The 15,317-nt window shown below is 46.6% G+C and overlaps 1 protein-coding gene across 2 annotated transcripts in view; it reads right to left on the bottom strand.

Annotated features, from left to right (window-relative positions):
• VPS41 (VPS41 subunit of HOPS complex) overlaps positions 1–15,317 on the bottom strand; it is a 183,511-nt gene that overhangs the window by 36,021 nt on the left and 132,173 nt on the right. For both annotated transcript variants that reach the window (XM_020964498.2, XM_078152047.1), the window contains 6 exons: positions 12,688–12,785; positions 9,844–9,973; positions 8,222–8,337; positions 6,875–6,931; positions 5,125–5,186; positions 3,822–3,903 (listed from right to left, as the gene is read on the bottom strand). In XM_020964498.2, coding sequence (XP_020820157.1) covers positions 3,822–3,903; positions 5,125–5,186; positions 6,875–6,931; positions 8,222–8,337; positions 9,844–9,973; positions 12,688–12,785 — 545 coding nt within the window. The remainder of the gene's footprint in view (positions 1–3,821; positions 3,904–5,124; positions 5,187–6,874; positions 6,932–8,221; positions 8,338–9,843; positions 9,974–12,687; positions 12,786–15,317) is intronic.

The following is a 15,317-nucleotide window of genomic DNA, read 5'->3' as shown; positions in this document are numbered from 1 at the left end:
GCCAGACTTTGAGTTCAGTTGGGCCAGCCAGGGAGAACCCTGTGAGCCCCAGCACTGTCCAAACACGTGCCACTCTCTGGCCAATCTATGCCCTTCATCCCCTTTGTTCTGTGGGAGTCCTTAGGCTTTCACAAGGTCAAAACTGCTGGGGCCCCAAACCGTGTGGGAGGGGAGCATGAGTCATCAGCAGCGTGTTGCTAAGGCATATATACAAATGATGGTGAAAAAGACATCATTATGGACTTGAAAGGGAGGCAGGCCAGTCACCGAGCAACGGGACAGAGGGACAGCACGGGGGATGACCTCCAAGGAACACGAAGAGGGCCAGAGCAAGCCTCCCGTGCACAGACAAGTGCCCCCCAGAGCACCGAAGGACACACGCATGCGCCCCACAGGAGGAGAGGGTTGGCACTGACAGAGTCCCACGCCCATCAGACTATCAGCTAAGAACCCACGAGGCTGTGTGCGTATTCCAAGGGCCACCGGAAGGAAATCCAGACTTCCAGGCAAGCCTCATCCTGCAGACTGGGGCTCCCTTTCTACTGAACTCTTCTTACACCCTCCATAATTACACATAACGTATCTGGGTGAGGATGGGGGACAAACCAGGCCAATATCAAAAGTGCTGGCTGGAACCAAGTCACCTCATTCCTCTCATCATGCGGCCACTGACAAAGGCAGAAACACAGCACTGGAAAAAGACTCTCCTTCAGCAAACCTGGACACATTTTGTACTTCACAGTCTGCTGCACGGCACAGACAGAAACAAAAATAAAAACCGTCTCTCGACTCTAATATTGCATGGAAAATGTCTCTCCTCCATTAAAAAGCACTTCCAAACTTCATAGGAAAATGGACTCAGTCTCCTTCCCGGGCAGAACTGAAATGAAGCCTCATACAACACATGCAATGCCAGTGTCTGAGATGGCTCAAAGGCACCGAACCAGGAAAAATCCTGATAAAAGACAGCATTCTACTCCCACTAGCATGACTCTAAAGAAAGCCATTTCTAAAACCTGTTAGAATGAAAATACCTTCAACCCTGAAGAAAATCAAATGGCTCAAAATCAACTATGCACTGTATTCTGGAAAGATCTTCATATGCCCTTTTTGGATTACTGAGTTTAAATAGACATAAGGCAACTCCTGGCTGTTGGGGGTGGGAAGGGAATGAGGGAGAGGAGGAGAGGAAGAGGAAGATAGAGAGGACAGAGAGAGGAAGAGAGAAGGAAAGAACAAGAAAGGGAGAGGAAGTGGGGGGGAAGTGAGGAGGAAGAGAGACACAGACAGAGACAGAAAGGAGGAAAGAAGGGGAAGGAAGAGAGAGAGAGATACTAAGGAAAAGAAAAGAAGGTGTAGTGGATAGCACTGAATTCCAAGTTACCAACAGTATCCTAACATATCCACTGAGGGAAAGAATCAGAGTAGCTATCCTCAGTAACAATACCTGGCTCCTTCGTTAATAATAAAATTGCACAGGAAGCAGCCAAGATCTTCCTCCTCTTCCTCTGGTATTCACAAAAGGCACTCACTCCCACACAGCCATAAGCTCACTGGGGAAAGCAGAGCTTCTATCAGATAATGCTGCCATCTTTTCCCCCTGTGTCTTGTGCATTTTCATCCACTTCTTCCCAAAGGTGGTCCACAAGAGATTCACCTGAAGTCCTAGACAGCTCCCCAGGACCTGCGGCACTGTCTGGCCACCAGTGAAGCCATCAGCTTCCTAACTGAGGCATTTCCTTTTCCCCACGATTTCCTTTATGCCCCTTTTTGCACAAAAGCTCACTGTTGGATATAGGAGCCACTGAAGTTTGGAGGCCTTCTGTAGAGCCCACATCTACACCTGAAGTCCCATTTCCTGCTCCCCATTCTGCCCTCATGGGACCAAGGGCAAATATCATCCTTCTTCCACAGAAGAGCCTTGAACACTTGGATACAGCCATCATGTCCCTGTTCTTCTCTGGACAAAAGCTTACACATCTGCTCTTTCAGGCTAACCAAACCTAATTCCTTCAGCGCATCCATTTCCACAGACGGCATGACGTCCACTCTGCACACACAGGACTCCTTACTGTTCTTCCTAAAATGCGGTGCCCAATCAATCAACAAGCATTGATGAAGTAGCCACCTGTGTGCCAGGCACTGAGGGCATTCAAAGAACTGAACCCAATAATCCAGTGTGGTTTCCCCAAACCTTGGTGACACATTCCAGAAGCAAAGTCAATCGGATAGTCTAGAGACTTCAATGCTCATCAGCATTTTGGAGCATTGCTACAGCCATGTAAATCTCCCTAATTCTTCATAATCTTTTGATGAAATGATCCTTGCTAGTGGCTCTTCAGCCACACCTACCGAGGCTCTACTCACTCTGTCCTTTGTCCTGCAAAGATCCTTCTCTTAGGGGGAGAAAACGGAAGTGAAAGGAGGTGAGTGGTTCTGCCTCGTCTCCATCATCCCCTCCCTTTTCCTTCTCTCCTTCCAGTCGTGGCTCAACCATTTCTGATGCTTTTTTTGAAACACAGCCACAAAAGCCCTTTCTGTATCCTCAGAAGTCACTGCTGGCGGCAGCTCATTCATAACCTGATTGTTTTGGAAACTCCTCAGGCAGAACGATGCAATGCCCTGACACTCATCCCCTGTGGCCGTCCTCACATGCTTGAGGAGTTCCTGATGCATCCACACCAATTTCTTTGGAAAATCACCTCTTTTCTTCACGAGTGGCAATGCTGCTCTGTCTTCAGAATTCCATTCTTGAGAGAGCTCCTTCTATCTTGGGTTGACTTGACATGATTAAGCCATGGGATCTTATTCCAACAGTGACCTTCTCTGAACACTTGAGATCTGCCCTTCTAAACTGAAAGGTACAGATCACTCTGTGCCTGGCTTTCTTCTCCTCTATCACGAACTTGAAGATGCAGTGGACGCTTCCTCCCAAGGTTTCCAGTGTTTCTGGGCAATCATCTTCTCGTTTTAGGTTGGATTCAAGTCTAGAATACATGTGTCTTTGGTCTTTTCCTCGACCAACAGAAGGAGAGAATCCCAGCCTGGGAAGTTGAGTAGGGTTTTCACTGGTCCAGTGTCTAGCCCAGCCTCTACGACAATTTGGTAGCAGGAGCAAGGTCAGAGAACCCCATCACTCAGGTATAAGACACTTCTGTACTCGTGGAGAGGAGCCAACCACACCTGGTAACACACTTCAAGGCTTGGTCATCAGCACACACAGCTCGGCAGAACTTCCAACCCAGGAGGGATGGGCCATGAGCACAGAAGGCCAGCCAGAACCACAGGCACACAGCCCAGAGCAAAGCTGGGGAGGACAAGGTTGCAAATATCTTCCCTTTGGGCAGAGGTATGAGGAAGTCGTGTCGGACAGTTAAGTGGGACTCTCTTCTTCAGAACTGCCTCTGCTAGAATGCAGCCCCATGGGAAATCCATCCATGCTGAGGAGACCCAGGCAGAAAGGACATAGTGAGTACTGCCCTGGCCCAATGCAGAGAACGGGCTCAAGGAGGCCTCACCAAGCTGTCCCTGGTGATTTCATTGGTTAGGAAATCCCCTTTCCCAGCGTAGATCAGCACTGGCCCTGAACCTCTGGTCTGAGAGATGTGCCTGGGCACCAGAGTGGGTGGTTCCTCAGGGTCACACAGAGTGAGCATCAGAAGCACAGTGACTGTGGGAGAGAGATGCCGGCCTCAGAGCCAGGGGGATGGAGTTTCAAGCTCTTCCTCTGGAGTATAGTCAGAGACTACAGGCCTACAAATGTCCAGTTCTAAGCAGAATGTAGCATATGAGGTAGATAGATAGAAATTAGTTTGACATACCTTAAGCTGTCCTATTTCTTTAAATTTGTAAACTTCATATTCCCAGAGAGCTGCATTTTTCCCCAGAACTTTCTGACATTTGCTGGGAATGAAAACATCATAGAGGAAAAAACGAGTGAGTGAAAGAATATATAGAGAATGTGCAAAACAGCATTTTCCTATTTTGAAAAACAGTTATCATCTACTTACTTACTTTTCATGTACTTTAGGTTTATAAATATAAATATATATATGAATGTATATGTATGTACATGTATATAATTGTACACCTATATATCCCATACATATATATTGTAGACAGACATGTATATGTGTGTGTATATACGTGTGTGCACACATACACATACGTACACATGGAATCTTTACTACCCAAGTGGTTCTCTTTTCAAACTTTTGGAGCCACAAAAAGATACACATATACATGTATACACACACACACACAAATCTATATATCACTTTGCCAATGAATTGACTCAATTTTTCTGTTTGGGAGAAAATGCACAGTAAAGTCCATTTATCTGATCCACTTGAAGGAATTCAATTATGTGATTCCTGAACCACAGTTATTTGGGGTTTTCTTGGCTAGGCAATGGGGTTAAGTGACTTGCCCAGGGTCACACAGCTAGTAAGTGTTATGTGTCTGAGGCCAGATTTGAACTCAGGCCCTCCTGAATCCAGGGCTGGTGCCCTATCCACTGTGCCACCTAGCTGCCCCAGCCACAGTTATTTGTTTAAGTCACTTGATGCATGTTGCAAATTATACTACTGGAGTGGCCTGAGAAAATCATAACCCTATCAATAGTTACCTGTAGAATGGAGATATTCAGAAAAACTTACTTTACTTCAAGTAATTTCAGGGTTCCTAAAATAAAGTCTCGAGAGCAGAGCCCAGGCCTCCTGCTCCTCTTGGATCTTGGGACCCCCTTATTATCTCCCTAAACCCCATAACCACTGACTATGGACCCCAGGGAGGACTGTAGCCAGGCTTCCTTGGGGCTTCTGCTGTCCATGGTACTGACCATTCACTCACTCTGGACTCATCTCTTTCATTAGATCTTAGCCAGTTTTTCCTCTAACTGGGGTAAATTCTTTGGCAAAGGCAATGCAGTTGGTGGTTATATAATACGTGGTGGCCCAAGAACCTTCTTTTCCTTGTTGGAGTCCTTACTGTCCAAGTAGTTCCTTTTTCAAACTTTTGACCAAATTCCTATCAGTGCAGGTGAAAACCTGTCTCTAGTCTATTCCTACACCAAAATGGTGACTGTGCCCAGGAGGCTGCAGGAGCCACCAGAAGCGGCCTTACCGGGCTGCCATATCATGCTCGCCTTTCTCCACCAGGTGACTTATATAGGCCAGGCCTATGTCCTGAGGAAGATAAATGAAGACATCCCATAAGCCTGCATAACAACTTCCAAGCCCAGACATGTGAAGAGTATAATTATAACACGGCAGGTTTTCTGGCTTGTTTGCACTCAAAGGTTCAGAGATTTGGAGCCAGAAGGGACCCTGGAGGTCATCTGGTTCAATTTCCTCATTTTATGGATGAGGAAACTGAGGCCCAGAGAAGGTAAAGGACCTGCCCGAGGTGACCCAGCTTACCAGTACTGAAGGCAGGATCTGAACCCGAGTCTTCCTGAATCCAGGCCCAGTGCGCCAACATTAAAAGCTCATCTTATTTCTGAGATCCCCAGACTAACCATTTCAGCCTTTTTTCTCAGGTATATCACACCCAAAGCTCTCACAATACTCTCCTCCTTGCAAGAAAAGCGTTTTTCTGCAACTACTTTCTGCTTTCCGAGTTTGGTTCACACAGAAGGTGGGGCTGATTTTTGGAATGAACATGAACTAAAGGTGGTCATTCTCTCTTGCCACCTGGGGATGGCTGCCGCCCCCTAAAAGCTGTTCTTTGTCCTGGGATAAGCTGCTTATGCTCGTGCCTCAGCTTCCCGGATGGGAAATGCGAGCTGCCTCCTCTGTTCCAGTCCTGGCTGGGGAACGAGAAGAGATGTTCTGAACTAGGAAAACGGTAGCGCTACCCTCTGACAGGGGGATCATGCCCCATTACAACAGAGTAGGTGCAACGCTTAATTCCTTCAGCTTGGCCGGGTGAAACTTTGTAATGAGCACACGGTTCTCTCGTCTATAGCGGTGAGCCGTCAAACAGAGCAAATGAAACCAGGTGGTAAATTATCAAGCCCCCAGAATGGGCTTTGAATAGAGAGAAGGAAGAGGTGGGCCTTGACTCCCCCTCCCCCAGTGTCTCCTCAATCATTTGATGTCTCCTGTGGTTTCTAGAGTTTTATTGGCGCGTTTAAGGGACAGGAGGATGGAGGAAGGGCAATCTCTTACTGCCGGTGTCTAAGCTGAGCAACAGGGTGGCAGTGAGCTTTGTCCTCAGTTTCCTTCTCTGTCAAATCAGGGCTTACATGAAGTGACCACCTCTAAGGTGCCATTCTGCTTTCAAGTCAATCCTGCTCCCCTCGTCCTGCCCCGCCCTGCTCCCCCTACCTTTAACCTTTACAATGAATTTAGCCAAGGGGACATGCACCTCAAACTATACTTTTCTTCTTAAATGAAAGGGATTTTGAAAAACTCATGTGAGGAGAATATATACTATAAATAATTCAGTAACATTAGAGCAACAAAGCTCTGCTGTATGCTAAGACACAGAAACAGGGCTTTTCTCCAAAGCACTGTACTTGAGCAATCTCGCCAGAATGGATTTTGCTTGTCTTCTCTAGGCACTCACACCCAGAAAGCTCCTTACAGAAGGGGCTTCTCACAGTCATGACTTACCAGAGAGCTCCCATGGTTAGCATCTTATTCTCTAAAACTGCCCTGTAAGGAGATCTTATCCTCTCTCGTTACTTCTGGCAGTGAATGGTCAAGCAGCTTTTATTCAGCATTACTAGGTCCCGACGAAATGAATTCCTTCAGCCCTGGAGATGACTAACACTAGCCTGAAGCCTCTCTAGTCTTCACAGCGGGCTTTGTCTCCCACCATAAACTCCAGACAGCAAATGCTGTAGCTCAACAATGGTGTCTGTACTCACCAGAATCTTGTGTCTTTTAATATTTCTTTGGCTAATTTCAGCAGCCATCAAAGCTTCCTATATGTACATAATCAGAGAGAAAAAAGAGAAAGAGAGGCCTAAGTGGAGCTTACTTTTTTGTATGACACCTAAAGTTCTGAACCACATAAATGAGGCATCTGCTTTTTTATTTCCATGGGCTTTGTTTGAGGACTTTGAATATCACGGTTGAACAACATCTCTGAAATTAAATTATGAAACAGAAGCAGTCAACTAAAAAGGAGGCTGCTTCTGTTTTCATCAGGGGTCACTGCGCTGGGACCAAAACCCTGCAGATCCAACACAATCTACTAGTTAATTCTAAAAGAAAGTTCACTCGGCATCAAAACGCCCCAGAACAGGCTGAAAACGGCCCTTTTAGGTTCTCCTTCTGTTGTGTATTTCCAGCCAGGTGGCTTTGCCCTGCCCCTCACACCCACCAGCGGTATTTGCAACTTCTACATCTAGAAACAGATGGCCTGATCCCATCGAGTTCTTGACATCTGGGAAGTTTTACAGGTCTATCTCTGCCAATCAGAGCGATGTCTGAAATAGAATTGTTCCTCAACAATCTTAACAGGAACCGGAAACACTCAGATTGATCACAGGCTTTCGGACTGGGAGGTTTTTACTTTTCAGTGCAACCCTGTGGGAACTAATGAGGTTGTGAAGCAGCAATTCCACACGTGGACAACTCAAATAATTCTTTCTTTCTTCTGTTTTTTTTTTTTTTACAACATAAAGTGACCTATTTCATAAAAGCCTTTGATGAATACCCAGGTGGATCACTTTAGGAGGCTAACAACATAAAGGCTGTTACAGAGCAATTTAAGTGAAGAAATAAGTGAACACCTTTTGTTCTCCGATTCTTTAATTTTTCAGCCTTCCCTTCCAATCAATGTGAACCAAGCACACACATTTCTTTCCCTTTAGATAAAGTGGTTCTACCACCTTTGTTGGTATTAAAGCTGGGAAGATCATCTTTACTTTAAAAGAACAGTAGAATAGCCCCATCTTTGCTTCATCTGCACTAAGCCTCTCCGAACTGGTCAGCCAGCGTTCTGTAATTTTTTTCTCCTGACGCTCAGCTGCGCTTTGAAATCTCCACTGGATTTACGTTTTGGGGTGTGCGCTGGCGTATCAGATGAGAGCAGGTCTCATGATTTCAGCAATCTCTAAAACATTCATTCATTGCAATGACAGCCTGAAGAAGAGCTGGCTGTGCCAAGCTCAAGGCTCTGCTTCCCTTTTTGCATCCTAAGAGCTCATGTAATACTTGCAATTCAAACAAAGCTCATTTTAAAAAGCAACAAAATTTCCCCAAATTACTTCGTATTTCTTCTTCTCAAGGAGCCAGTCGATGTGATCATCTTGGTCCCGTTCCTTGGCCACGACGACATCTCTAGGGCTGACAATATAAAAGAGCGATTCACCTTCGGAGTACTCTGCAGACAAGGGAGGAAGGGAGGCTGTTAAAGAAATGCTCTTTGTCTAAAGAAACAGCACGCCAAAGAGGCAGGATCCCACACCTGAGTGCTTTCCACTCAAAGATGGCTTTTGATGCTCCATGTCCCAATAAATTTAAATTCTGACTTCAATTGCAACACAGTATTCAAAACAGCCCATTCCTTCCTGCGTGTTCTGATTCATCTACCGTGTATAAACTTTATTTATGGCCATTTATAATGCGGTTCTACTTTCACAGGACAATTACGCTGCATAGCCAGCAATAAACGTCCCTGCGCCATCAAGGTCAAGGCCATAGAAAGCGTCAGTGATAGATGCCACCCCCCCCCAGGGGCACAATACATCACACAGGCTGGTATTTACAAGGTGGCCTGTTAGGGCTGCATGGGGAATTCAATTATCAAACCCCAGTTCTGAAGGGTTTGTAAGCAGGTGGCAAAGTTGGCTCTGAGCAAAAACAGAACATGATGCCTTCCGGCTGAAGAGCAAGGTGGAAAAACAACCTCATGGTTTTCTCTTGTTTGAGGCTCCCTGCAAAAAGAGGAGGCAGGAAGCATCCTCACCTTCTCGGTCCCCACTACCACATCTCCGCTTATGGATCAGCAGAGGGCTTAAAGGCATCCATTCACCAGAGTTTGGCCTGGAAACATCCCAACCAAACGGCAGGTTCGGTCATCTGGCCGCGGGGGTTCTGATTCTGGCTTCTTTTTACTGTGCCTGTTATGGGTCCCTATGACTTAGCAGGCTTTCCCTCCTTATCTTGTGGCCCCCAAACCAACCTCCCACCGTTCGCCGTGGCAACAGCAACAGAAACAAATGTAAATTAGACATTTCAATCCACCCCTATTTATGATGCAGAAATTGGGCACGATTCAAAGATAGTTAAGAGACCGCAGGAGGCGGCTTGGCTGCGGACAAACAGCGGCAGCAGCTGAACCTGTGGTTCTTTGCTCTTTCTCAAACATTGCGCCATTTGCTCTGAACCATCAAGCAGGGGCAGGCTGTAGTTAACGTCTTCCCGTCCCATCCTACAGAGAAGCGGGCCGAGGCTCAGCAGTGGCAGCTCCCAGTCAGGAGCGCCAAGCGGACAGCACCAGAACTTGAACCCACATCTGTGGACTCTGAGCTGGGGCCCTTTCTACTACAGCCGACTACTGCTCTGAATGCACACAGTGACATGACGACACGGGCTGAAGCATCCGGGTGAAATGAAGTAAAATGAACCATGACACGTATGTGGGTGCATGTGTATGCACAGATAACTACGTATACAGGCATAAACGTGCACACACACACATAACATACAGGACAAACTACATAAGCATATGTTATATATAATACACACAGATAAAACAGACACAGACACATACACAAATATGAATTCATTCATTGCGTTTCTAGGCGAAGAGTGCCTTTACAAGAAGAAAACCAAAGTCGTGGAGGCCTCCAAGAATTAAAAAGCGCCTGTCTCTGCCCCTTCTCACCCAGGTGGTAGTCTCTGCATTCATTCTCCTGAAAACCTCTCACTGTCAGGGCGTCGGAAGAGATCTCTTCACAGGTCTCTGGAAGCGGCTGAATAATGTCCAATCTGGGCCGGGCACAGTATTCCCTCTCCTGTGGGAAAAGGAGAGAAAAGCCCCTTTGTCACACAACCACAAATTACCCAAATGGCTTCTTCTCAAGCCCAACAACCGCTGATCTGCACCCTCCCTAGGATGGGGAGCTCAGGGAGGTCCACGAACACTGGCTTTCCCACACTTTCTCAGTTCACTTTCAGATCAATGCTTGAGTGTCTGATTTGTTAGGAGAAAGAAGTCTGAATCTCTGGGACTGATGGTCCTCTGTCCAGGCTTGGGCTCACCCAGGGCACTGCACGGACACCCAGGGTTAGAGGACCTAAGGCAGAGCACCAGATGACTGTAATCCTTTGGAGGGGGAACGTCTGCCTGAATCGGGGGGCTGCTGGGAAGACTGAAGAAAACGCCCACAGACAAGCTCTGTGAACTGGCAAGCTTCATACAAACACAAAAGATGGTCTCAGGAGCCAGACTGGCCTATGTGCTGCTTTTGTATCTCCCACTGCTGTGTGAGCACTGGCTGTACCCCATGCCTGGAATGTTCTCCCCTCATATCCTGGGTGCTGAGAATCTTTAGTTTCCTTCCAGAATCAGCTGAAGTATGAGATGAGGAGGAAGGCATTTCCTGGTCCTCCCTGCTGCGAGAGCCCTGCCCTCTAAGCTTCCCTTCCTTCTACTCTGAACGTCTTCTACACCCCCCCACCCCGCTGTCTCCCCATCAGAATGCAAACCCTTTGAGAGCAGGGGCCACTTTTGCTTGGGTCTTTCTAGCCTCAAAACTTAACCCAGGGCCTAGAACAGAGGGCAGCTTAATTAATGCTTTCTGATTGACTGATTGGTTTTCCAAAATTATAGAAAACTATGATTAAACTGCTGTCATCTGAGCCACGGCCACCAGGGGAAGTGTACTTTTTGGCCACTTTTGGGAAGGAGGGGTTAGAACACAAAGCCCATCGATCAGGGCCCGAAGCCCGTGAAAATCAGCCAGAGTCACGTAGCCTGACCTACCCTTTCCTTTTGGACACATTCCTCAAGTCCTACAAGCTTCTACTTGGGGAACTAATGTCCCCTTTGGTGGTTAAAAGAAAACAAAACGAAAAACCTCAAAAGACAAACACCACCACCACTGATGCCCCACCCTGATCCAGTCCCCAAACACAAAGCCTCTTGGCTAATATTAAAGATGGCACCCTGAGCTTTCTTCCCGCTTGGGAAACTCTCTTTTCCCAATGTGTTCCACAGGCTTGGCCAGGTAAGGTTGTGTCCTCCTGCTTCTTGCTCTGTTCTAAGTCCTTTCCAATAATGCTTTTCATTAACAAAGGCTTCTGCCGTCCTTGTCAATTATTTATTAAGTTTTTCCTTTTTTCATTTGACCTCTTCGTTTCTTGCTTTCTTTTTACTGTCCTCTCCCCTTCATGCGCATCATAACAGCTCCATGTTCATTCCCCTGGGAGCCACTGCTATTTTTTCCCTAAAATAAAATAATAAACTGATGTCCTGCAATAGGACTAGACGCGAACCCTATCGATTTCTGTAGGCTGGAGTGCTCACTTAAGCCTACAGCATTCCGTCGCCTAGCAACATGGGCATCCAGAGCTTCAGGTTACCATAGCAATGACTTCCTAATGCAAGTGCACCATCACAGAAAGCTTCCTGAGCATCTCCTCCTCTGAAAGCGAGGCTTCCAGGCTTTTTCATCCTCTTTAGCCCTTGTATTCAGAAATAAGCAAGACACAGACAATGAGAATCTACTACTAGGCACAGCTGCCCAAACCATTGTCCTTCCTTTTAAACACAGTTGCTGAAATCAAGTCTTTTCCGATCAATTCTCAGAGTCTGGACTCACCCATACTTTCTGATTTTCCTTCCCAGTTGTGTCCCTGGCAAGTAAGAGCAGGGCAAGGCTGGCAATGGGCCCATAGCAAGCTGGGAAAATTACTTCTGAGAGTGGCTGATTAGACTGCACTTCACTCCATAGCCAAAGGTAAAGACGTCCAGATTATGGGCTGTTTCGTCTAACTGCACTGCTTTGCCTGAACTTGCATGGCCCTAAAGAAGAAATATATGAGAATGCACTTTGCCATGCTCCTTCGCAGAGGTCAGGGTCCACGAGTGTGGAATAATGCACATTATGTCAGATTTTTTTCAGTTTCTTGATCAATTTTGCTTAATTCCCCTTTTAAATTCTTTGCTTTGAGGGAAGCAGGGTAGGGGGAAAAGAGAGGAGGAAACGTAAGTGATAGAAAAACACAATATCACAATAAAAGTCTATTTTAAAATCTATTTTTTTTAAGGCACAGACAAGTGAGACTAGGCTACATTCCATTTTAAAGTGGGAATATCCATTTCATCAGAATCCTTACACTATAAGGGATAAATGAGAGTGTCTGTAGCATAAGGAAAAATGAACTAACTGCCCTTTTAGTAATTCCCCTGACCCCCCTGCCGCTCGAGCCAATCGCATTCATGGTGATCATTTCTGCTAATGTACAATGTCAACTCCGTTTTTTCTAACGGTGAGAGGAATTCATCCCTTCTCTCACTCGGTGGGGGGAGGAAGAGTCAGTGGACACAAGAGAACAGAGCCTAGGGAAGGCAGAGATCTTGGTCTTCTGTGTAACTGCAGCTGACTTCATTTTCTGTGCCTGGGGGCTACAGTTAGGCCACAAAATACTCAGTATTTCCACAGAATTTTGTGTCGTGTTTAAAGTAACCTCCCAAGTGTCTGTATCAAAACACAGAAATCATTACCGTTTTGTCTGAGGTCTCCTGGACATACGAAAGCACCACGAGCTGGTCACAGAGAGGTGCAAGCCCACTGATGTAGAATTCCATGTCGAACTGAGACACTGCCAAAAAGCGGAGAACACAGGTCAGTTGCGGGGGAAGGGGGGGAAGGTGCGGTATCCATACAGCACCAGGAGCCATCCCCTCCCAAGCCACAGCCCAGTGACCAAGAAACCACCAGGCCTTCCCCCAGAAACGTGGTAGAAAAGCGGAGAGACAAAGACACCTACAAGGATTAGGAAAAAGTGTGTCTGGGAAGGCTGGAGAAGAAGTGACCATTGAGAAATAAATCTGTCAGAGTTCAAAAAGAAAAAAAAAATCACCTCTCAAAACATTCAACGAGAAAAGGCCAAGAAGATGATCTTAAAGCCAGTTAGGAGAGAAAAAACATCTAGAACCATTCAAAACATCAGTAAAAAGTCACTCAGATTATGACCAAATGGTGATAGGCTAGAAGGAGGGTGGGGAGCCACGCGTGGCCCTCTAGGTCTTCAAATGTGGCCCTCTGACAGAATCTAAACTTCACAGAACAAACCCCAAGAGCCGCATCTGAGGACCCAGAGGGCCACGCGTGGCTCCCCACCCACGGGCTAGACGCCACTCCCCGCTGGACAATGCCTGAAACCAGAAGAATTCACAAAAAGGCTGTTTTCATTAGCAGAGCATCAGTGTGGCTGCGAAGTGAAGTTCACAACATTCACCCTCATATGACCTACAGCTTTGTTTTTTTATTTGTGAGACTGGAGCCACTGTGTATACTGTTTCCTTGGCTCAGCTGACTTCTCTTTGCATCAGTTCATGTAGGTCTTTCTAGGCTTCTCCATACTCATCACACTCCTCCTTTCTCATAGCACAGCAGCATTCCGTTACATCCATGGACGGCCACTGGGTAGCCTCTCCCATGGCTTCTATCGAGTCTATCACAAAAAGTGCTGCTATAGACATTCTGGTGTATGGGGGGGCCCTCTTCTTACCCACAGCCTCCCTGGGGTATGAGATTAGTAGCAGAATTTCTGGGTCAAAGGGTATGGATAGTTTAGTCACTTTATTTGCTTAATTCCGAATTACTTTCCAAAATGGTTGCAAGGATTCATAGTTCCACCAACAGTGCATTAACGTGGCTCACATCCCACAATTTCTCCAACAATGACTACAGTTAACCCTTCCGTATCATCAGGGTGAGGGATGTAGCACCCCCACAATCTGAAAAATCCATGTAAAATTTTTTGGCTCCCCCTCCATACCAGAGAAGTCTGAATTATCATGGTTTTAAAAGATAAGATATGTTGATATTACACAGTACAATGCATACATTTTATGCACTTCTGAGTTTCTAACCCTTTTCTGCGCTGTCTGCTGGCCTTCGCATGTCCTCTGAGGCTTCCCCAAACTTCTCCAAAAATTCCCATTTAACTTCTTATGCTAACCGTCATATGTCGAGACTGCAACAAGGAAAGTCATGATGTGGCAGGGATGAGGTATTCCCATTTTTTGCTATCTCTGCCCATTTGTGATACATAACGAAAGCTCAGGGCTGTTCCGATTTGCATTTCTCCTAGCAGTAATGATTTGGAGCGTTCTTTCAAGGGGCCGTTAATAGTCTCTGATTCTTCTTTGAGAAATGTCTGTTTATATCCTTGGGTCCTCTCAGACTTTTCACACCACTCACAACCTGGCACCCGCCTGTTTCTGGCCTCACTGAACACGATTCCCTTTCTTATACCCAACTGGTCTTCTCTCTGTTCCCCAGTCAGAGTTCTCCATTTTCTAGAGCCCTCCCTGTTTGAAATGTCCATCCTGCTCATCTCCACCTCCAAGAATTCCTCTCTTCCTCCAAGTCTTGGCTCTACCGCTGTTCTGATCCCCTTCTCCCTTCGCACCTCCAGCTGTCCGTGCTCTCCTTCCCTAACTACATAGCTTGCATTTACTCTATATGCTTATACATCTATGTACATGTACACGTATACCATATATACTCCATATGTTATATATTGATAGACATATGCTAAATATCTCTGAGACACAGCATGACAGAGGAGATCAAGAACTGGTCTTAGAGCTAGGAAGACCTGAGTTCAAGGCCTGGCTGTGTGACAGTCAACCAGCATTTATTAAGCACCTGCTGCGTGCCTGAACCCCATGCTATACCCTGGGGGTACAGAGAAAGGTTAATGTAAATCAAAGTCCCTGCTCTGAAGGTGCTCACAATCTGATGGGGGAGACAAGATGCAGATGATGTCGTACAAACAAGCTACAGACAGATAAGCTGGTGCTCAGCTCCAGGGAAGGCGCTAGCATTAAGGGGAATCGGGAAAGGCGGGGCTTTAGCTGAGGCTGGAAGCCAGAAGCCGGGAAAAGGAGAGAATTCCAAGAATGTGGGACGGCCAGGAAGATGCCCAGAATCTGGGGGGGGGGAGGATCTAGGTCAGAGGTCAGTCAGTGCTTAGCTCGAGGAGGCCAATGTCACTGCATCACCAAGCCTGTGGGGGTGGGAGGAGAAAGGGGGCATTTGCAGGGCTTGAAAAGTCAAACGTTTGACCCTGGATGCAACAGGGAGCCAATGGAGTTGACTGAAAGTGGGTGGGGGGTGCGTC

Source organism: Phascolarctos cinereus, unplaced genomic scaffold (assembly GCF_003287225.1).
Source record: "Phascolarctos cinereus isolate Bilbo 61053 unplaced genomic scaffold, phaCin_HiC Scaffold_4;HRSCAF=312, whole genome shotgun sequence".
Taxonomy (NCBI): Eukaryota; Metazoa; Chordata; class Mammalia; order Diprotodontia; family Phascolarctidae; genus Phascolarctos; species Phascolarctos cinereus.
This window is presented reverse-complemented; position numbering and strand designations above follow the sequence as displayed.